The sequence below is a fragment of the Athene cunicularia genome, assembly GCF_003259725.1.
Source record: "Athene cunicularia isolate RWA chromosome 18 unlocalized genomic scaffold, athCun1 chr18_part1, whole genome shotgun sequence".
Taxonomy (NCBI): Eukaryota; Metazoa; Chordata; class Aves; order Strigiformes; family Strigidae; genus Athene; species Athene cunicularia.
The window spans coordinates 6,942,616-6,966,166 of NW_020799123.1; the positions used below are offsets into that span (position 1 = coordinate 6,942,616).

At 45.7% G+C, this 23,551-nt stretch overlaps 1 protein-coding gene across 13 annotated transcripts in view; it reads left to right on the forward strand.

The window, feature by feature from the left end:
* CACNA1G (calcium voltage-gated channel subunit alpha1 G) overlaps positions 1-23,551 on the forward strand; it is a 102,743-nt gene that overhangs the window by 49,431 nt on the left and 29,761 nt on the right. For 9 of the 13 annotated variants that reach the window (XR_003399692.1, XM_026861344.1, XM_026861351.1 and 6 more), the window contains exons 17-25: positions 1,098-1,198; positions 2,378-2,501; positions 5,430-5,498; positions 6,365-6,549; positions 13,208-13,334; positions 16,626-16,751; positions 17,364-17,453; positions 18,036-18,249; positions 20,705-20,755. Coding sequence is in view for 12 of the 13 variants with exons in the window: in XM_026861344.1 (XP_026717145.1) it covers positions 1,098-1,198; positions 2,378-2,501; positions 5,430-5,498; positions 6,365-6,549; positions 13,208-13,334; positions 16,626-16,751; positions 17,364-17,453; positions 18,036-18,249; positions 20,705-20,755 (1,087 nt within the window). In the remaining variant the exon portion in view is untranslated. The remainder of the gene's footprint in view (positions 1-1,097; positions 1,199-2,377; positions 2,502-5,429; positions 5,499-6,364; positions 6,550-13,207; positions 13,335-16,625; positions 16,752-17,363; positions 17,454-18,035; positions 18,250-20,704; positions 20,756-23,551) is intronic. The other 4 variants (XM_026861345.1, XM_026861353.1, XM_026861348.1 and 1 more) reach the window with 3 other exon arrangements.

Here is a 23,551-nt window from a genome sequence, read left to right on the forward strand (position 1 = left end):
TTTTTATTTATATGTCAATGCAAAGCATTGTGATGGCATTGCACACACTGGTCTGTGGATTTACCTTCTGGTGCCTTTACTTGGAAGACCTGGGAAAGCCCCATCGTGGTGGGTGAGATGTTTGCTTGGCTTCTGCTGGTTGTCTGTGCACAAGGTGCTGGCACTGAGATGTCAATTGGATTAAAGATCCTGACCTCCCCTCGCAGACCTATGGACAAGAAGGTGACAAATCTAGAGGCTGTTACAGCTGGGATGAGGCTCCCCTTCAGCATCTGATTTTTCATGTCTTCAGTTGTCCCGCTGGCTAAGGTTTTTACAATCTGCCCTCCTGACCTTAAATGACCTTGCAGACAGTCTAAACCAGAAGTATGCGTGGCTGAGGATGCGCTGTGGCTTCAAGCAGGAATTAATTTATGGGAGTTGGATGGCCTGTGTTCATGCAGAAGCTCAGGCTGGCCACGATATTCCCTTCTGGCTTTATAATCTCCCGTCTACTCTGTTCATGCTGAATGAGAGGTAGATGTTTGCCATTGCATTCCTGGACCAAAACTTGAGTCCCAAATGATTTCTACAGCTTTCCATGGACATAGGGCTTGGCCCAGCAAATGTCAGGAATCCCTCCCTCTGCTCCCTTTATAACCCTGACATAAGCATTCTATATTTTAAAAAATCCAACCAATAAAACCAGCACAAAAATATCCAAAAATCCTTAGAAGATTCAGGCAAGCATCTGATGAGTATCAGGAGGGACTGTGCTGATTGGAGAGGGTTATCAGTCCTCTGGGCAGGGGTTTTATTTCTCACGTTTGTGCTCTTGGCTAACCCTGTGCCAGATGCAGTTACCATGTGGAGGAGGAAGTTAGACCAAACCCTGTGAGCTCACAGCCCTTGCCTAGCTGGCAGAGCTCCTTCCCTTGCCCAGCGGGGTCTTTTCTGGGGGAGATAATTTTATTGCAGCTTTACTGAGCGCTTGGTGATATGTGTTCAGTGAAAAATTGCATCCAGTGCTTCACTTGGAAGTTTTGGGGGGTTATTTTTTTAACAGTTCTCTCTGTGTTTTCCTCCTGGTATGTTTCTGTTGTACATTTTTCTCCTAGAGCAAAAGGGACCGCATGAAGGCGTGGGTGCGGGCACGTCTCCCCAGCTGCTGCAAACAGAGAGACTCCTGGTCCATCTACATCTTTGCCCCTCACTCAAGGTAAGGTGTGCTTGAGCGGTGGTGGCGTGCCGGGCACGGGCACGCTCGTTGCGATGGCTCACTCTGCCCATCTGTCCCAGATGGGTCTCTGTGTCAGTCCACAAAACTCCCAGTCCTGGCATCAGCACTACATCGAGGTCACACATAAAAGCCACTGGCTGCAGAGAGCCATGCTCCAGGAGGGCTTGGCCCTGCCATAGGAGCATCCAGTAGAGACCATAGCCCAGAGCATGACAGCAGCTTTATCAAGTTCGTTGCTTGCTTCATCAGCGATGTCAGTGCTCTGCAAGTTTTTCACTCACCAGAGCATGGAGAGTTTGAAGCGAGGGGGAGAGGTGCTGCATTAATCAGAGAAATCTGAGTTTGTCCTCGGCTGTACACTTACAGCAAAGGACACTCCTAGACGTTCTAAACCTGCCTCTCAGCCTGGACTTTTCTGTCCTCCCCCTTCCCTTCCCCTCTCTCCCAACAACCCCCAAAAGACACCCTCTCATCTCCTGCAGGTCCCCAGCTCTGCCCTTCCCAAAGCCCAGCCACGCTGGGGCCATCTGGGCTCCATGCTCTCCTACATGTTCCTCTGGACATGCACCCACGCGCAACAAGGGTTTCCTGTCTTTGAGCTGGTGGGCCCTGGACAGCATTCGAGTTCATTCATACAAAGATTAGAGAGATTTTCAGAAACAGACTTTGGGAAATGTAATACAGTATTATAAATCCTGGGTCAGTGTACAGCCATCTGTCACAATAAATAGCTTCTGTCCCTTTGTTCCGTGTGCACTCAACCCTTACGGGCTTGCTGGGTATATCTCTTCCTTCACTTAAGCTAAACCTGAGCACTACAGACAATGCAGGAGAGCGGATCCAAGCCTGGCCGTGTGTCCAAGTTGTGGAAGCAGCTGCTCCATTTCAAGTGACCCAAAGCCCTCTGTGAACCTTACCAGAGCTTCCAATTTGTGGCCTAATTCTGTAGCTCGGATCCTTTTCTGTTCATACCCCACTCTGCCCACAGCTTGTGGCTCTGCCAGGGAGGGGATTGGGAGATTGTAGCTCATCTGCTTTGCAAACAGAGCGCTTGATTCCCCTGCCATGCGTCGAGCTGCTGCATTTTTCCTCAGCCAGTCAAGCATTAATAGTTAGTCTGTGTGTCCTCTTTTTTTTTCTTTTTGTCTTTCTTGGCAGATTCCGTATGATGTGCAATAAAATCATCACACACAAGATGTTTGATCATATCGTCTTGGTGATCATTTTCCTGAACTGCATTACCATTGCCATGGAACGACCCAAAATCGAGCCTCACAGTGCTGTGAGTTTCTGAGGTTAACGTTTTCCTGTGTTCCTTGTGGAGCCAACACCTGTGGCTTGGACCCCACTGCTGTGCACTTGGTCTCACTTTCTTTCTCTTTTTTTAAATGGGAAGCGGCCAACACCCCCTGCATACCTTTTGAACTAGGTACAGCAACTCTCCTGGTCCCTACCCAGTGTCCTTTCAAAGTACAAGAGCAGAGCTCATGACCTGCAATATATTGAACATCCCATTTCTGCAAGTATGATCAAGGTTTTAACACATGACATAAGCATGACATCTGTCTTGGTTTTCTTCCCTGATAAACCTTCAAACACTTTTCCTCTCTCAACACAATGTTCGTTTCTTCCATCTGTTCTCTATGGGCACGTATGTGTGGTGCGAAGGGAATGGGAGAAACTGTTCATTTCGTACTCTTCTCTCCCCTTTGTGCATCAGCTTTGTTGTGACACAAAAAAACCTGAATTGATACATGCACAGTAATGCCGTTTCCCCAAACCATTTTGTTTTAATAGACTACGTAAGGATTTCTTAAGCCAGACCCTCACACCACCACCATCTATCAATGAGAGGGGCAGAATCATCCTATTGCTCTTATTTTAGCATAGATTGTGGCTGAGAGATACACTGGGCTCTTGCTGATGTATTGCAAAAGACTGCTCATATTGCAATCGTATAGAATGCTGTTTTGTTGATGTAGGCGTGTCAGGCTGTTCATTTTTGTGGATCTTCAATGTGAGACCTTAAAACTGGAGTCTTGGCTGCTTTCTGCCTATTTTTAGCTTTCCCTAGTAGTCCTCCTTACTGTAACAGTTTGCCCAGCAGTCCCTCACCTAAATCCATTCTTTTTCTTTTGGTTTTCATGCAGTCATAGTGCACCAACTCACAGCTGCAAGAAGAGAGCAGGACTCTGTGCTGGCCAATCTAACAGGAGGAAATCACCCTTCTGTTCACCAAATGGGGCACCCTGAGAATGTCCCTTGAAATCCCAAATGCTTCTTTGGAGCCCCTTGCTGTGTCCTCTGAGAGTCTGTGTTCACCAACGCTAGCTCCAGAAGGGACTGTAGTTACACAGAGATGGAGGGAATGGGGTGACATACACAAGTCAGAGGAGTCCACAGCAAAGAGCTGTAGCATGAAAAACGAGTAGAGAGGAGGAGGATGAGCTGTGCTGTGCCCAGGCATTGGAAGACTACAGAGAGGAAAGGAGACAGGGACTGCTGTGAGGTTCATCAGCATCAGGTTATAACTGAAGGAACCCAAATGGGTCATCCAGGGCTGGAGCTGAGCTGGACCTAAGTCTGGGAGCAGCAGAGAGGAGAAGGAGGATGCTGAGTGGTGGGGCAGGGAGCAGGGATTCAGGAGTGCACAGGCCCTGCCTGTGCTGATGGAGCTCTCATCTGGAAATCGAGTTAGTTTAGCTTGAGTTGTTTAAAATAATTGTATTTTGCTTCCCCGAGCTGTGGATTTTCTTGCTGCTTCAAGTGAGATCTCTTTCCCTGTCCCAGTTTCAGCTGGCTTATCGGAACAGGGGATGCTGTTGCTAGCCAACACGTGCTCCCCATCACAGAGTGTGCGGCATGGGCCGGGGAGATTATCCTTCAAAATAGCCACACGGTTGCCAGAGAAGAATGTAATATCCTCAGTCTTTCCTCTGTGCTATTGCTGTTTTATCTCCAGCTCCACAAGCGGGTCCCTACCCTCTTTCTCCTGCATACTGCCTAGCCCTCTACAGCAGTCTTTTGTGTGGCAGTCAGCTAACGGCTGGAGATGTTTCCTATCACAGCTCGGGCAATCACAGTGCAGGTCTAGGACCTAATTAATTATGGACTCAGTATGGAAACAAGCTACTCTGTGGTTCCTGAGTCACTTTCAGTAAATCATGATCTGGCAAGCGAGAGAGTTGCCAAGGTGTTCTGTCTTGTTTAAATTGCATCTCATTTTGAGCGAGAGATCTGCATCTCTTACAGGACTGCTCTGTAGGGAGAGGCAGAAATAAATCCAAAATTGTTATTAGCAGAACTGGGGCTGGTTCAATTGTATGCGCACATGCATACATGCATACGCATCATCTTTCCTCCAGCCACCGCCTTCTGCTGTCCATTTCTCAGTACAAGCAATCAGAGATTGTTCAGGGATTAGGGAAAAGTGTAATTTATTTAATGATCATCATTAAAAAGAAAGGTTTCTGCTAACTACAGATAGGGAACCAGTCCATGGTCTCATCTGTAATCACCAGTGGCTACAGCAGAGCGGTGGAAGTGAGGACTGCATGGTCTGGTGGATAGCACAAGGGACGGGGAGATGAGACTAGTGGCTTCATGCCCAGGTCTAGCTTGTGGCTTTGGGCCAGTGAATCAACCTTTTGGGGGCAGGTCTCAGCTGGCGCAAACCCCCAGAGCTTCACTGGCCTTGGTGGAGCTGTGAGAGGTCATGCCAGCTGCGCTTCAGCGTCCCATGGGTCCTGCTTGCCTGGCGGCACGGCCACGCTAATATTGACTTAACTTGAAGTTAGGAGAATTGGGAACTCGGTGATATTTGCACTGTGTGATGACGCCCGCAGGTGAGGGGCAGGTAGAGCTTTGTCAAGCATGCTCCAAGGGGGGGGAGAACTCCCTGTTTCTGCCGGGGGCGGGGATCTGGGGGCAGGTGGGGAGATTTGGGGGCAAACGGGGGCTTTGGGGCAGGTGCCGGCGGCTGCCCCTGTCCATGGTGCTGACACGCATCCGGGCACTGGCAGTGCTGAACCGTGCAGAGTGTTATTGTCTAAATATTTGGATTTTTTTCCCGCTTTGCGAGCAAACAGTCCAAGACTTGTTTCAGCACAGAAGCTGGACAACACTTAGCAACCACCCAAATATGCAGAGGGAGCTGTACAGCTGTGGAAAGCAGGCCATAAAATATTGTCTTTTATTTTCTTTTTTGTAGGAACGGATTTTCCTAACGCTCTCCAATTACATCTTTACAGTTATCTTCCTGACTGAGATGACAGTTAAGGTAAATGTAGCAGCAGGATAAGTGCGCCTGTATTATATTTGTGATATTTTATTATGGTGGACTCTCAAAACCCCTAGGTCTACCAGCTGTATATTTTCCTCTTCTGAATCATATTCAAATACCTACCATATGCCTTATTCTGAGCACGTTTTTACATCAGAACAATTTCACTGAAGTTGCTCTTGATTTACACCATTATATGAGCAATGGGATGCTTCAGTTCAGCAATCCTTCCCTATTCAGCAAAGCTCCTGAGTACATGCTTAACTTCAACCATGCATGTAAGTCCCATTGTCTTCAACAACCAATTGTCCTCAACAACCTAAGCAACTATGTGCTTTCCTGAGGAGGGAGAGACTTAAGCACGTTGAAACACTTTGCTGGATTTGAGGCAGGAGGTTCAGAAACCCATTGCTGTAAATCTCTCTTGTGTAATTCATAATCATCTCGCAGAACAATTGCTCTTTCTTTGGAAAGATTCTCTAGTTTCTTTATTTGCAAAGCTTGTATATGATTGCTTTGGGTCAGACACTCTGAACCTTTACTCCTGTAGTCTGCAGGAATAAAATGTGATCAAACTTTTTATGCCAGAACTAAACATGTTAGGAACCGTTTAGTGCGGCTATGTTTAGCTGCATTAAAAATACATCAGCTGTAAGGGATGATCTGGGATGTTTCTGCAGAGGTATTTTTACAATCCTTGCAATATAACACTTTGCTGATTTGTCTAATTAGGCTTCTATACTGGGAAGCAAATGGACTCGCAGACTTGTGTCTGTAAATAATGCATTCTCAGCAGGTTGCTAACTGGAAGAAACATATTGGATGAGATAGCTATAATTTGTTGCAACTTGGTGTCCGGGCAGGTGGTGGCACTAGGCTTGTGTTTTGGGGAGAAAGCCTACTTGAAAAGCAGCTGGAATGTGCTGGATGGGGTGCTGGTTCTCATCTCCGTCATCGACATCCTGGTCTCGATGGTGTCGGACAGCGGCACGAAAATCCTGGGGATGCTGCGGGTTTTGAGGCTGCTGAGGACGCTGCGGCCCTTAAGGTAAGTGGAGGATGAGGAAGAGGGTGAGTGTATTAGGGTGTGTGTGCCAAAGAGGGAGCTGAGCCTCTCCTGCAGCATTTGTGCAAGGGAAGGGGCAGGCGAGACAAGGGCACAGCGTCTGTTGCCAGCGTTGTGCCCAGCCTCCTGCTGCTCCGCAGACAATGAGCGTCCGCAGGTCCTGCAGAGCCGCAAGGAGCTCTGGGCGCTTGCTGTGTGTTGGGACCAGCCCCAAGTGCAGTAGTAAACTGATCAATGCCTCTTTTGCTCATTAAAACACACATCCCCTGCTATTTGTGTTCTCATTTGCTCTGTGTAAAGTGCAGCTTAACAGCTTCTTCTCCCTCTTTCCTTCAGGCAGTCAATGGCTTTCATAACAAAGAAGGAAATTAGTAGCAGGTGGCAGATCATTTTTAAGGAAGCAGAGACTAAACTGTTGCTTAACCTAGAATGCGAAGAAGCTTTTTTTCCCTCAGTTCTCCATTAATTTTACAGAGACATTTATTTTGAAAATTGCCTAGACAAGATGAAAGCAATTGTCCTGCTAACTTGGTCCCCCATCTCTGGCAGCAGGCAGTATCCCGTGCTCTAGGGGCAGGCACCCACTGACAAGAACCTGCCCAAGGACCAGCCCCTTCCAAACAGGCATCTGTTTTGTCCTGTACCTCAAGGCATGAAGGTTTTTCTCCATGCTAAATGCAGTCCCTCTTTAATACTATTGTTGCTGCTCTTGTTATGCAGCAGCTAATAAACCTTCCTGCTCAAAGCATCTTTGTGTGCCTGTCATATCTTACTGCTGCTTCCTTCATAAAAGGTTTGCTTTGCAGTCAGAACATTCAGGACAGAAAAAACAGGATACTGCTTCTGACAGATGTTGTTTTACTACCCCTGTTTGAATTAAAGTCTAAATAACAATGGCTGTGCCTATACATATATCTTTCAAATATTCTTAACAGCTATGAAAGACATTCTGTTAAATTGGACTATGTGTATGTTGTGCCTGGTGAGTTTTAGGACATGAGCTGCCTTTAATCTGGACAGATAACGCTATTGGTGTGGTTCAGCTCCCTGATCATGTGACTAGACTGTCTTCCTGTGTGACTCCAGACTTTTTTCTGTTCGTGTGTCCCCTGGCATCTCCATGTCAACTGTAGTTTCTACCAGATTACTGGTTTGGTAGATCTGCTGTGCTCTTCTGTTTTTGCTGATTTTTGACCTGTGTTAAGATAAACTACAAAATAATCTGGATAGCTCTGGGTAAAAGAAGGATCGATTTCCCATCTCTAAAATGTGGAATGAAAGTTCATGAAAGTTCTGTTGAGGTGGTGCAGTCGAATTGGATGTAGAGGAAGAGGCTTGGGTTGTGCTGAGCCCTGCTAGAGTCACCCGTCTGACCTAGTAAAAGCCCTGTATGCTTCTTTGTAGATCTATAGGTCTGCCTGGCCAGGACTTGGGTCTTTGTTTACTAGAGCCTTTCTCTGCAGTCACCTATGTGCATGAGTAGTCTGCAGTTATGGGGAATAATCCACTGAGTAACTGCAGGCTGGAGGAAGACCTGCCATCTGGAGCAGGATTAGGCTCTTCCATTGCTATTCCACTCCTGTTGGCATTTGATATGTTTTCTCAAGAGAGTGTGTGAATGTTTTCAGCCAACATGCTGCTTTCTACTACAAAGGAAATGTAAAAAGACAGCAACAAGCCCATTCCCTAAATATGTTCACAATCAGTTCTATTCCCCTGTAATTAGATTTGTAGGAAATGAAAAGACAGCCATCAAACTGGGGGCTTTTCAGTAAGTCATAAATCTCCACATGTGTAAGCCCATCTGCCTCTGCGATGCACATCTGGGCTGCCCTGAGCACGCCTCTGCCCGCAGCTGCCCGCTCTGCCTTTGCCGCGGGCTGCACCGCATGGCTCAGGGATCACATCGTCCCTGCCTGGGATGTTCAGCCGGAGCAACGTGGGATGACAGCTGGGATAGGTGACCTGAGGTCTTTGCACACTGTAGCTCCAGTCCCCATGTCGGGGTGAAGTGCCCCGTGGAGACCAAGCCAATGCCCTTCCTTTCGAGGGAGGTGTGAGGCAGAGAACAAAGCAAGTGCTTCATCCCCACCACAGAGGAGCTAACCCAGCTCCTTCTGTCCTCCCTCTCTGTGGGTCCTCGGGGACAGGGCTGCAGGGAGGACGCCCTCTGTGAGAAGCCCAGCCACGGCTGCACATGTCACACTCAACTCCAGAGCAGGGACAGCCTTCATCATCTCTGCATTGGCTTTCCTGGTTGATGGTCTGAAGGGGTTCTTGCAAGAGACCTCCCTTATTCAGTCTCTTATTTTCTCCTGTAAAAACAAGCCTGTTGCTTTACACAGCACACAGAACCACACATGCTTGTGTTTTTTGCCCAGTCATTAAAATCTGGCCTGTGTGCCAATCATGGGCTTTTGATTGCATGATTGATTATCAGCCTCCAAATTGAATCCATGAGGATTTGAGCCCAGCTTTATGACCAGAATTCCAAAAATATATTCACACGGGAGTGACATTTAAAGATGTTTCCATGACCCTCTGATGTTTCAGCCAGTAGAGGGATTGCTTATACAATAACATTCCTTCCTAATGCGTTCAACCTGCTGTTGTTGGGATCAAGTGTTGTAGCTTAAGATACAAGAGAAATCAAATTGAAAATGTATTCAAGTTTAATGTGGATGGACTTCAGTGATGTTTTACTCTCTACAGAGCCTGGGCTTTGACTTCCAAAGCAGATGGATAAATTATTCACTTTTCATACCATCACAGTATGAAATAGTAATTTCATAGACTCTCTTCTATCTTTCATATTATCACCTTTGCTAATTCTTTTTTTTAATCTGTGGAGGAAGGTCTTCATTAATGTTGATCTGCTATTTCATCTAAGTGCCGCTACTTCAGAGAACTCTGATCAGGCTAGCAGGCTTAATGTTAGTAAATGTGATCCAGCTGGGATGAGGCTGGCAGTGGGTTTGGAGTGTCTCACACCAGGGGTTTAACAGCACTGGGAATGCTGAGACCAGCAGAAGCAGGAAGAACTTGAGGAATTAACATTTCTTCACACTGAAAGGAAAAAAATGGTCTCATTTTAGTTTCCCCATTTGTCATATGCCTAATGCAGACTGGAATTGTCCTGAATGCAATCTTGGCAGGTCTACAGCTCTGGCACGCCCAGAGGGCTCCAAATCAGCTGCATCCTTCAGCGATAAATTGTAGGAGTCATGGGTCAGATAATATGAGTTTACAAGCCTGATACCAGCAGGACCATGGGCAATATTGATGAGGTGTGGGGATGCTGTCTGTTGACATATTGGAGGTGATACTAATAATTTGGAAATGTTGAGGATTTCATTGGCACTTCTTAAGAGAGTTATCAGACTCTCAGCAGAGTGGCAGGAGTCTTTGCATGGACTTGCCTCAACGTTGGATCAGACCCTGAGTCTGAGGCATCTCCAAGGTCTGAAGGTTTTCATTAGTAAGAACTATTATTTTTCAAAATGTTTTCAAAGTCTTCTCCCTCTGTAGGGCTGGAAACAGCATTGGCGTGGAGCTAAACTAGTGGCAGCTTTTACCCTCATGCATTCTCATTTGAGGAATTCCCTGGTTGATCAAAACACTGAAAGCAGCCAAATGCTGCAGTTTCTCAGCCCTTTTTCTCCTCAACACACATGACTTTGTGAAATCAGATGAGTAACCTCCTATTCTCTCTCTCTGCTGGATACCAAATAGTATCTCACAAGGGAAATCACTTTATTATTTCTAGAATAGGCTTTCTTAATAAGTGCTGGAGAAAATTATCATCTTTAGACTCTGGAGATTAAATTTCTTCCTTGTTCCCCAAAATTTAAGTAGTTTAGACCACAGGCCTTTGACTTAGAAGATCTGGCTTCAGTTCCATCCTGTGTGACAGTGGATATCTAAGCCAGGACCCCTAAAGGTTCCATTCCACCTAATTACCATTTAAATAATTGGAAATGAGTTGCCTACATACCTCTGAGAACATGGCTTGAAGTCCCTCCATGCCTCAGTTTCCCATCTGTAGTTTTGGCAGTTGTAGTATTTCACCTAAGGCTGTGTGAGGGTATCACGTGAGGGATGGCGAGGTCTTTAGACCATCTGAGGATCCAGAAGAGAGATTCAGCCTCAGACTGTCCAGGACAAGGCTTGCTTTGTGTGCTCAGGTGGAGTGGGAAGAGCCCTTGCCCTGCAGACACTGTCCCTTAGGCTGGATTAACCAGCTCATTGAGCTGGGCACACTGACGTGATGTCTGGCCTCCTCTGACAGGTGGCCTCAGCTCAGCTCTCAGCCTCAATGCAGGTACAACGTGGCAGCAGCAGCGTAGCTGCCCCAGAGAAGACCTCAGCCTGGGCTAATTCACGTGGGCAGTTTTGGCAGCCCACATCGACCAGTCTCCACGCTGCCATGGCTGCATGGGGTCCACACTGACTGCTGGGGCATCTCAGCCTTGAGCAGCCTTTTGGTCCCTGAGCCATCTCACCGCTCAGCTCATTCCCTAAAATAACTCAGATCTGAGCGTCGGGAAAGCCGAGGTGTCCGAAATAGGGAGTGACAGCAGCTACATGGAAGAGACACCCAGCATGAGGAATAGCAGCATCTGCCTTTTGTGTTTCACGGGTAAGGGAGTGGATAAAAATACCACCATCTGTTTCGTCTTTGAAATGATAATTGATGAGTTACCCTTGACATTTTGAGTAAATATTTAACCAGAAAAAAAGGAAATAATTTTTAGCTTTTCAAGATACTGTTGAAAGCCAACAATTTTTGAAAGACCTTGTGCCCATGCATTGAGCACTGCGGTTTGCTAAACCTGTTGGCTCGGGGGCAGGAGAGGCTTGGTGCGGGCTTGGCTGTGGTCCCAGCTAAGGCCATGTATGTCGGGCATGTGGACGTGTCCATGGGGATCTCTGCTGGGAGTACCATGGCCGGGACGGGGAGAGAGGAGGAGAACTTGGATCCTCTCCAGGCAACAAAATGCCAGCGGTGCTTCAGGGGGGTGCAGTCAAACTCGGGATGAAATGGGAGAGGCAGTGAGAAGACTCTCATGGCAGAAGAGAGAACCAGGCAGAAACAAGAAGGTGGGGAAGTTTGTGACACTTTTGAGTGCCAAGTGTTCAAAGGAGTCACCAGCCAGTACCCAGAAGCACACAGGCGCTTCCCTCTGACTTACACAGCAGACAGTTATTTCTGCCTTGGGAAAGCACAGTTTCTATGGCATCAGTACAAACTGATTTACAGCGCAAGTGAAATGCTTTAATTCCAGTTGGCATCAAGAGGAGGGAGGCATGCAACCTCTTCAGATGCCTTTCTCTGTCCCCCAGCTCTCCACTTGCAGGTCTCTGAGCCTGAATACCTCGTTCATCTTGCCCAGCATGGTGAGATGGCTTCTCTAAATCACACAAGCCTGTCCTTTCATTGTAGCATTGTCCTTGAGAGTATAGCACGGTTTCTACTTTTTCTTTTTTTCCTATCTGCTTCAGTCATGATGTCCACATTATTCTTCCCCAACCTTCCCATATGATCTAATCCTCTGATATGAAATTCTGAGCGGTACCAGACAGAGAGGAGCTACAGAAATAAGGTTAGATGCCTGTGGGCCTGCTGGTGAAGTTTCACCTGGAGGACGCTGCTGGTTCAGCAGCTGGGGTTGTGCAGCGGGTATAAACAGAGACTGCGGTAGCACTGAGGGGTAGCTCAGGACTCTGTACATAGCAGCACTATAAAGGCATGTACAGACTTTTTTTTTTAAGATGAGGGTGGTGAAACACTGGACCAAGTTGCCTCGAGAGGTGGTAGATGCCCCATTCTGGAAAAATTCAAGGTCAGGCTGGACAGGGCTCTGCACAACCTGATCTAGTTGAAGGTGTCCCTGCTCATTGCAGGGGGTTGGACTGGATGTCCTTTAAAGGTCCTTCTAACCCAAATCATTTGATGATTCTATAATCGCTACGGATGTGCAGGCAGCTGTTTAAGTGTGGCTGCTCCATTTCACAGACTGAGACAGGGAAATCAAGAGCCTTGCCTAAATCTACGCAGGAATGGACACTGGGAAGCCCTCTCTCTGCAGTCCTGAACAGGCTACAGGTGTGTGTTTGTGGATGGTGCAAACCAACAGGCTGGATCCTGAAGAAGGTGTGATCAAGGCTGGAAACCTAGAGAGCTCTTTGGACTGAATGATAGGAAAAGAAAAATGCCAAGGCTTGAATATATTGCAGTGAATGATAACTGGAAGATGCTATTCAGCAAACAGATCAAGAATAGGTAGTGAGTTAAATTAAAACTATCATTCCAAGTTTGAAAGATACGGGACTAGCCTACGAATCTTGCTTCTTTCCTAGTTCTTTCTCTAGTGACTTTTCTGGCCTGGCTCTTTATATGGGTCTCCTCCTCCTCTTCTTTTCTGCAAAGCTGTATGTGTAGGCAGAAACTTCTTTCCCTCAAACAGTTCCATAATCTCACAGGTCAGTCTTCCAGAACTGCTTTTTCCATCACGATTTCTGAGTTACTTGCCATTCTAAAAAATTCCCTAATGCGGATTTCTTCACATCTATCTTGATAAGAGGCAGAACTGGGCATGAACAGGACTAACACAGCTTTTGTGGTTACTTGCCCCCACAGAGTCATTAGTCGGGCCCAAGGACTGAAGCTGGTGGTGGAGACTCTCATGTCATCTCTGAAGCCCATTGGGAACATCGTGGTCATCTGCTGTGCCTTTTTCATAATCTTTGGGATCCTGGGAGTTCAGGTGAGTCCCTGTCAGCCTCAGCACCTAATCCAAAGTGTAACGAGCCTCAGGTGGCCCCACATACCAATGGGCACACTGCAAGCCTTTCTGAAACTCGAACCAGTGGGTTGTTTGGCCTTCTTGGGGAACGCTCCTTGCTCCTAGCGAAGTGGAAGCAATTTCCCATTATTGGTCAGCCATTAAAAACTCATTAACAATTACAACCTAACAACAGTGGCCCAGCATCACGCATTCCTAGCCATAGCTGAAGGAGCAATGGTTAGAGCCAGTTAGTGTGGTTGGTATTGCCTGTTTCTGATTCCATCAAGGTTCTCTGCCCAGCTCTAGAAACGTGTGTTGGTTTTGAATCCATAACTTTGCCATGGTTAACAGCCTGGAGTGACTCACACCTAAGGGCTTATGTGGCTTTTGGTCCCTACCCCAGCAGCACAGCATGGCCTTTCTGCTGCTCTCAAGACACATTTATTCTGACTTCCAAGTCACTCAAGACGTTGAACTTGCTTGAAGCTTCCCTGTTGCATGTAGCGATACAAAACCCAACATGGTGACCCCTCAAAGGCACAGAGTGGGCTTTCTTCGTCCTTTCCCCACCACAAGGACTTCTGCTCTGCTTGCAGGGGGACATGAATCAAGATAAATCTCCACTTTCTTTCCCTGGCCACAGCATAGAAAGGTCAGGCCTGAGGCATGGCACGTAGTAGTAGAAAAACTTTGCTCAGGGAAACCGTTAAATCCCATTCCTGTTCCATCTGGGAGATAACATGGGGACATCTCCCCTCCACCTTTCTTCTAGGTATAAACCAATGGGGGAATAGAAACTCTCAAAGCTGAAATTTTTGGTTTGTAAACTCCAGAGAGACCTTGACCTGGAGATTCATTCAGATTCTGACAGTTTGTATAACTGAAAGCTTGCAGAAATAGAGATTTCAGAGCCTGCTTCCTGCCAGCTCTGCTGGCAATATCCTCAGTCCCAGGAGTGCAGGAACCCGGAGGGGAAAGTGGCAGAGTTTCCAATGCAATTGGTTTCTCATTACCTGGGAAGAAGAGATTGTTTCATATAAATATTCTGACATAACATTTCTTTCTGAAGTTTATCTGATCTGTCACAGCCAGCTTTGGAAAGCAGCTGTGTTTGGTTTTGTTTTGGAAAGGTGTCTTATATAATATTTTATACTAATATACTGTTTAAGTAATAAATACAGCATTGAAAATAAACAGAGAAGAAAATAATGCCATCCATAACCACCTCAGCAGCTAGATTGGCTTAGCATTACTGTACAACATCCATCCATTGTACTAAACAGATTCATAAAACTAAGCACATCCTATAAAACAATATAAAACTCAGACACAGGAAAATATATGCCAAACAACAAAACTTGCAGTATGCTCTTTGAATTTCCTCCCTGCTTATTGTGATTACTTTCCCTAGTGACTTGCAGTCTTACTTTAAATTGTCATGACTATTGATGTGCCTAAGTGGTAGATACAAGCAAGACTGATCCTGTATTCAGGATGCAAAATTCTCAGTTAATATTTATGTCTAATTAGGTGCAAGATGAGGGCCATAGGTATTTTCTATAAAAAGATGATATCTCAAAGTTACAGTTGTTTTTCTCACGTAAGCATGAACTGGGAATCAAAGCAGAGGTTTTTAATGCTATTAAAATCCAGGTGTCCACATTTCTAAGGGTGTTTTGCTCTTAGCAAGACTGGTTTGGTTGTAGAGCTTGCCCACATGTGAATAGTCATTCATAAAGACCCAAGAAATGGATAGGTAAAACAAGTACAGAAGGACACACTGGGCCTTTCACTTGCGGAAGTGCTAAAATCTGAAGCACTAAGAGGGATCAGCAGTTTTGCAAATTGGGCTTTGCATTTTCAAAGCCTGTTAGTGGTTATGTGACTGCTCCCATCTGAGTGGCATTACAGTCCAGCTCCTGAAGAAGTTATATTTATAGAACAATATATTAAAAACAGTTGTTTACCTTTCTGCTTAATTAAAACTTTTCTCTGTGAAGGCTGTATCTCCCCAGTCTGCCTTACCCTGGATAGTGTTTCTCCATGGAAAGATCAGGGAATACTTCTCTTGCATCCAGAAGTTTTATGACTGCATTGAGTGGTGATTAATTTTGCATGCCTAGAGAACATCCTTCTGCTGTTGATTTCTGAAGGAAACCCATGGAGTAATGCGTGGGTTTATCTTGTTCGCTATTATTTCTACTGATATTTGTCTAGAACAACAGATCAAAACCCATCAGCGTCTTTTCTCTGCATACCCAGGTGGCGTTTTAAGGAGCCTGGAGCGTAGGCTGCCATTTCCCCCCAAAACAGTAATGTCAATAGCTTCTGTCAGCAAATAAAAGCAGATTTGTTGGATGTCTCCTGGTCTTTGATACCATCCATGCTGCTAGCATCGATCACCCTGTCTGAAGCAGTAATCATCCTCTGCCACTCTGTTCTGTCAGGGGAAGCACCAGGTCTAGAATTAAGTATGTGGAAGCTCATGTTCCTCATGCAGGTGTAAAACAGGAGCTGAGCCCCCAGGATTTGTATCACTCCTGGCTTACACCAAAGGAAATAATCTCAGGGTCAGGTACCCAGCACCAGATGGGCTTGGCTCCTTAAGCTCTGCACGAGGAGTATTTCCAAAGACCCCTGCACGGACTGCAGAGCCTGATGATGGCTGGAGAACAGCATTCAGGATCAGAGACCAAAGCTGGCCTGACAGCACTCTTGATTCAGCAAGAGCCCAATGTCACTCGCAGCAGCTTAGCTCCTCTCTGACATGTCCCGTTGTGACCTGTAGGAGCAGAGCTTAGTCCATCACTGCACCTCATCAGTGCCACCTCTTCTCTGCTGACAGAGGGACCCCGTTACACTTAATTTGTCGGTGACTCTTGAAATCAGCATCGTTAAGTGGGCTGAGAGTCACTGAAGTCATTCCACATGTGGTAAGAAGCCATTAGCTGGTCTGGGCTATTAGTTGGGGCTACACTTGAGCTGGCGACCCAGAAGCAAAGGCCTTTAGGCCAGTCTCAGATCACTGAACCAGACAACCTAATGCACGAGGTGGGTGTCCTAAACGATGTGAAATCATGCATTTGCTCATTAGGTGCATATTACACAGGCTGCTCGCACTTAATAACCTGCACGAATGAGGCCATTTCCCTTAACTTCTCCGGTCGGCGTGGGCTGTGCAGAGTACCCCGGGAGAAATGCCCATCATCTGCAGAAGAAATCCTGCAGACTGAACCCTTACAGTTCCTCTCTTCTTTGCGTGTTTTGCAGCTTTTCAAAGGCAAGTTTTTTGTCTGCCAGGGGGAGGACACCAGAAACATCACAAATAAATCGGATTGTACAGAAGCAAGCTACAAATGGGTCCGGCACAAGTATAATTTTGATAATCTCGGCCAGGTATTAATAGAATGGTAATCTGCTTCTTTGCTCCTTTACCTCCTTGACTTAAAACCTGTGCATTATTATCCCATGGGATTTTCTTACAGGGCACTACCAGTCACAGTAAATATTCAGTTCACATACACAGCATTCTGTCTCTGTAAATCCCAAAGGTAGTGTTTCCAAGCAGGCATACACTTCTTTTTGGAACAGAACAAGCACATGTGGCTTCGTGGAGTACTTAATTGCTTCACTGCTACATAACAAACCAAATATATCTTGCAGAAGGGCTTGTCTAATAGAGCTGGACACTTTCAAACATCTCTGCAACACAGCCTTATTTTAGCAGCATGGTAAGGACTAATTAGTTGGGAGCAGCAGAGACCTGGAGGGTGGAAATGAAGCTGCTTTTGTCTTCGGCTTTGTGGTTTCTGAATTAGCGGTCATTGCTGAACCAGGCGCTGGCATTGATAGGTTTTTGCTGCCAAGAGAAACCTCGGACATCAAAGTGTCCCATTATCAGACAGGTAATGATAATCTTCAGACAGGAGAGGGCAAAAAGCAGTAAAATGTTACAAGTAAAAGAGCTTTAGTGCAACTATGTCTAACTTTTTTTCTATGTATTTCTAGGCCCTGATGTCTCTCTTTGTTCTGGCCTCCAAGGACGGGTGGGTGGATATCATGTACGATGGCTTAGATGCTGTGGGAGTTGACCAGCAGGTATGTGCTCTAGCAGAGCTGTAAGAAATGAGTTGTCAAAGGTCGCACATTTTGTCTCTTGTTTTGCAAAGTACTGTTGGTTTCCACAGTCAAATGGGGTTATGGGGTTAGGATCGAGGGAGGCATTTAACCCAAGTCCTGGGGTGTGACAAGGAGCCAGTGAAAAGTCTGGATTTGGACCTAGCCTTTTTCCTACAGATTTTGCATGCAACTGATGTAACTAGCATTAGGAGAACTGCATCGAAGAATGGTTTGACTTTTTAAGAAATTTGGTCATTTCAGAAGAAAAGAATTGCTTTGTGTAGGATAGTGATTTTCAATGAGGGACTTACAATAGCTGCAAAGGATGCTACTGTCCTGCTGTTAACAGAACAGAGGTGGTTCTTCTGTCCTCAACGTGCTTTGTGTTTTGGGAGCATTCAGCTAAAATGTCTCAGAGGGCTCTAATTTTCAGGAAGAGCAGAGCACGCTGAGCTGCCTCAAAGGAGCACCTACGGGTTTGTGGATGGGACAGCTGTATCAAATTTGCTCCTGTTCTTTTTTTTGAGGTTCAGTTGACATTTGCTTTCCTCCACTTCGCAGCCTGTCATGAATTACAACCCATGGATGCTCCTCTACTTCATCTCCTTCCTTCTGATTGTGGCCTTCTTTGTCCTCAACATGTTCGTGGGGGTGGTGGTGGAGAATTTCCACAAGTGTCGGCAGCACCAGGAGGAGGAAGAAGCCAAAAGGCGGGAGGAAAAGAGGCTTCGCCGGTTGGAGAAAAAGAGAAGGAGTAAGGAGAAACAGATGGCTGGTCGGTAGTCTTTCCTCATCTTTCTGAGTCCTGCTTGACCTTCCACATTATCCCCTCCTCCCTCCCCTCCCTGCCTCGCTTCTGGTGATCATTCTTCTCCCAAAAGCATGTCCAGCTATAAAATTTGCATGAAGAAAATAGTGTCATTTTAGACTGAGCAAGGAGCCATAGAAGCCTTTTTAATGGCTGCATGATTTGCAATGACCTTTCCATTGGAGGTTATTTAAATTAAAATATAATAATAATCAGACCTGGAGCTTCTTGGATAGCAGAGCTCAGTGTTACACAAATAGTGACAACTGCAAAGATCAGCAGTGCCGGATGGCACCATAAATCTTTTGAGTCATGAGCGCTGTTGCTGATAACTGGATTCACTATTTGGTTTATTACAGCCTTGTAATGCCACAGTGATGTTACCTGTCCCATTTATCAAGCAGGTTTATTTATTGGCACAGTAACACCACTGCTATTCAAGAGTGTAATAAAATAATGGAGCCATCTCATTCTAGTAATGCTTAAAAACCCCTTAGAGAAACATATCAATGTGTTTGCTTGAGAAATACAGATTAGAAAAAAAAAAAAAAAGAAGAAGCAGTTGAGGAGAGTAACTAACGAGATAAAATAGCACTGATGCAAACTGAACCAAACTCCAAACTGGATGTGCAAGCTTGCAGCCCTGCCTAGAGAAGGCTTTGCAGGTGAAAGGAGGCTAGACCTCCACTCTGTCAAAAGTCTCCAACCTGACATTTGTCTCTTAGTCTTTTTTTTTCATTTAATTTGGCAGAATAAGTAAGAAATAAGTCAGCCATAGGCTACAGGTCAGAGGTACTCTTCTTCTTGCATGCCCTCTCTTCTGACTGAACTTTCTCCATTGCCCTTTGTGTCCATGGTCTCACGCTTTTGCTCCCTGGTCCGTCCGCCTGCTGCTCTCTCTGTGTTCCCTTTCACAACTCTTCTCTATCTTTGACAGACTTCAGTACTGTTTAAGAGGCTGTCTGATCAGGCGCTTGTTCCGAAAGATGGTAATATTAAGTCTGTTTTATTTTTTTTTTTAATAGTCTTAAGAGGTGTTTAAAAGCTGTGACAGATCACGTGCCACAGCGGTGTCTCAGCCTCTCTCAGTTCAGCACTTACCCAGCACTTTTCCTTGGTCACATCTTTAAGTCCCATGAGCTTCACAGGTTTTGTAACCAGTAGGATGTATCACACCAGCCTCTGGACATCAAACTTTGGTTTATGCCAAGAGCCTGGCTTCCTCGATGGTCAATGGAAAGATGGAGGCTTCCCTCAAGAGCGGTGGAGGACACGTTAGACTGTTCTCAGTTAAGTGGGATACAGATGGAAAGAATTTTTTTTTGGTTGTTTTTCACATCAAGGAAATGCTTAGAAAGCTCTTTCAGTCAGTCCAAGTTCCCAAGCATAGTTTCAGGCTGATGAGTTAGAAAATGTTTTTAAAGGCTGGGTAGAAAGATCCCTATTTAAAGTTGCAGTTTTGGAAAGCAGACATTTCTGTAGAAGAAAAATAGATGTTTAGTTATTAATGTCCTTATTTATAATGCTAGAGGAACTAGATGAAGAGGAGACATAAGTCTGGGCAATTTCCCAGCGGGAAGGAATCACAAACCATCCTTGGAGATGTAGTTATTCATTCAGTCCTATGAAATGCCTAATTAAAGAGGCAATAAACAGCTATTTTACTGAGGATCAAATATTGCTGAGTATTCAATCGCCATAAAAACCTTTCAAGAGCAAAGTATGAAGCCCTCCAAATCGCTTCAGAACAGTTTTCCCAGTTCGCGTTCAGTGAAATGTTGGTTTTAATTGACCGTGTCCAGCTTTGCCCTCAGAGGCAACAGATGTAATTGCTTAGCTTCATTCTGCATGGTGGGAACTTGCAGATGATACCGAGACTAGGGCTTTGATTATGCCAGCAACTGCAGGGAGGTTCCTTTCAGCTGGGCTTCCTCCACGTCCCCAGATGCCCAAACCAGCCTATGGGTGTCAGACACGGACAGACGTAGACTTTTAACTGGTTGCACGGTCATTTTTGATGGTAGACTCTTCAAACGCGTTTATCCAATCAGAGATGTGAAAAGCACTTGAGATCCTAGCTTGGTGAGATGTACGGCAGATGTAAGGTGCGCTGGCCCAGCAGGGTGTGTACAAAGTCCGTCCTTCAGAAGTGTCTTCTCCTTCATCATCATCAAGCAAGGGAGTTCTCGGGGATCTCCTGGGCTTCCACCTGTGTACAGGGGAGAAGCACAAGATCCTGTCCTTTTTCAAAATGAGCCTGTGAACCTGAGCCCACCCTCCATGAGGTACAAGGAGAGGATCCCTCCAGGAAACATTCCCAGTAGAGGCAACGGAGAGCCCGAGAGCCATAGGGACCTCGGAAGGGGAAGGGAAGTCTTGCTGTGTGTCCTGCCGGGTGATTAATGCCATTTCGTTCTTTTAGATCTAATGCTGGATGATGTATTAATGGAGAGCTCAGCCAGTGCAGTGCAAGGTACTGGGAAGTCGGCACGTCTCGTCCCACTTGAATGGCAGTGCTGTGTCACTAACGGTTGGCCACCGCGGCTGTGAGGCATCCCACTAAACCGTGTGTGTGGTGCAAAGCTCGTTTGCTTACTTCATGGCACACGCATATCATTCTGAACTGCAGGTCTTCAGACCTGGCTCAGGACTGACACTTGCAAACCCTTAATTTACCCTTGATCATGTTACGTTCTTCAGTATTATGTTTTTTTCTGGTTTTCATTAAGACACTGTCAGACTTTTCATTTTTTTTTTTTTTTTTTTTTTTTTTCCTGAGAGAATAATGACTGGACTGTGAAATGGGTCCTTTATTGTTTACTCTAGCTTTCCAACCACCAACTTAGGAGTCTGAATAATTTGCAGGAGTGTCTCTGGAAGGCAGGCAGTCTCACTTAGGGAGGTTATTTCGTTATTTCTCCAGCCCTTGCTCATTGTTTCACAGATGCTGGGCTTCAGGGAGGCACAGTATTTTTTCAGCAGGGTAAAATTCAGTGTACTGCAGAGCCTCCGTGTTTTAACAGAGAGATCAACCCCACACCAACCCTTGGTGTGGGCATGGAATTTAGCCGTTGTGCTGCCCAGCTTGTAAACTCTTTGTACAGATCAAGAGTAACTCAATCCATGAAGCATCTTGTGAGTTAAAAGAAATAAAGGTGCCACCTCAAAGCCTTTCCAGGTCCTGGAGGGGATGGACCAGCTGGGGAACACTGCTGAGGGTTTTGACCTGGCCATCCTGACCAGCGCTCACTCACGTCTCCCTTTCCCGTCCCCTCTCACCAGGACGGTGCTCAGGGCTGCATATCTGTCCCTTGCTCTTTTTATTTTTAGGAGAAGCTTTGATCTGACAAGCGTTTTGTTTAATTCATAGCTTAAGAATATTAGCCTGAATAATTAAAGAGGCACCAACATAGAAACAAATATAGCTGTAATTTTCAACAAAAATAATATGCTAGGAAAATTGTGCCATTAAAACTCTCACCTGTGAACAAGCTCCCGCTGCTTGAGATGGGAGCAGGGCTCCATCCATCTCTCATATAATGCAAGGAGTTTTGATTAAATAAAAATTGCAAGGTGGGGACTATTGGCTTTCACTGCAGAGGATAACTTGGGGAGATCAAGGTTTCTACTTCATATTTCTAAGGCCTTCTTGGAAGTGATCACCACATGTTTTAATAAATCCTGAATCTCCTTCCCATTGCCATTCCTGGTATTTTTTTTTTTTGCCTTCACTCTTGCTTTTCTTGGTAGGCCTTCTGTCCTCTCCTGCAAAATGGGGGCAGCACAAGGCGGGGTGTTGTCATTGGGTTTGGGGGTCTATTTATTTTTTCTTCTTTTTATTTGGTTGTGATTCCGCTCCTGGTCCTACAGAGCTACATCAAGGCTGGTTTATTTTATTTCATTTTTAAGCACTGAACTCATTTCAAACCCCTCCGTTATCCCATGCAGTCTCAGAAAAACTCTTAGTTTGCCTTCAAAAAGTGTGCGATTGTCAGGTCTGTGCTTTGTGTTTCCTTTTGTTGTCTTTTCTTTGGATCCAGTGGTAGTGAATCTACCACGCTGCTCTTCAGGCATCGGCATAAGAGAATAGAAGGATTTTCTTTCTGAACCTGACTGTGGGAAATATGGGGGAATCAGTCCCGGGTGCTGTAGACGAACCTCCTGTGGTTCAGTGAAAAATCTGGAGTTGTGACCCCAAAACTTCCACACATCTCTGCACTTACAGAGAGTTTCTTTCCTCTGTCTGTGAAGATAAGATGAAGTATTGTGTGTGTGTGCTGCTGCCTGGTGCTTAGTGAGATATTGTAATTTTTTTTTTTTTTTTTTTTTTTCCTGAGTCTACATTCTATCACAACTGGAATCTTCTCAGTGGAAATAATTTATCATTTTCCATTTTTTTTTTTTTTTTTTTATAAATCCATTCCGTACAATAAAAGCCAAGCAAAACGCTGTGTTTAAATAAAAAAAAGTTCCTTAAGAGCAAACTTCTTTTTAACCTAATAATATTCTTGATACAGTTTGTAAATCCAGCTGCGTCACGGGCTCATTGCTCACTGGTTTGCTGCTGTCCTCCAGATATACTCAGACCTGCAAAGTAGTTATTTCCCTTATTATACGAGAAGGAAGAAGCTGGAGGAGACAGTAATGGAATTGTCCCACTCTCGTGAATTCCAATTTCCCATGCCCACGCACCTCTGGCTTGAAAGCCACCTTGGGGAAAGTGGCAATTTTTGTCTTGACAGGGCTATATTCAGAGGCAGCCGCTATTTGGAGGTATTTCAGACCCACATACACAGACCAATTTGCCCCAAGAAAATGCAGTTAAAGGGAAGAGAGTGGCCCCAGCCCCATCTCGCACAGCACCAGACAAGCCCTGGGACCCTCTGGGAGCTGTCAGTGGCACTGCCTGGCACAAAATGGGGGTGCCTCCAGTGCTTCTTTGCTGGTCACTGGTGCTGTGTCACAGGTCACGTCCTAGAACTGTCAGATGAGCAGCAGCGTGGGGCTTAATGTCCCAAACCTGGGCTGTGATCACCATGGCCAAAGGGAGAAGTTAGTACCGCATTAGGAATGGCAAATGTTTATCCTGCAACAGCAATGGTCACTGCCTTGCCAAGTAGGCAGGAGAGGATGGTGATGAGTTTGGGTACCCCAGGACATAGGCTGGGGCTGCCACACTATGCCTCCCAGTGCTTGTCAAGGGAACCGGTTATAATCCCACAGGATGATGCCAAGAGGAGTACAGAGAAACAGCTTGAGTTGAGAGCCT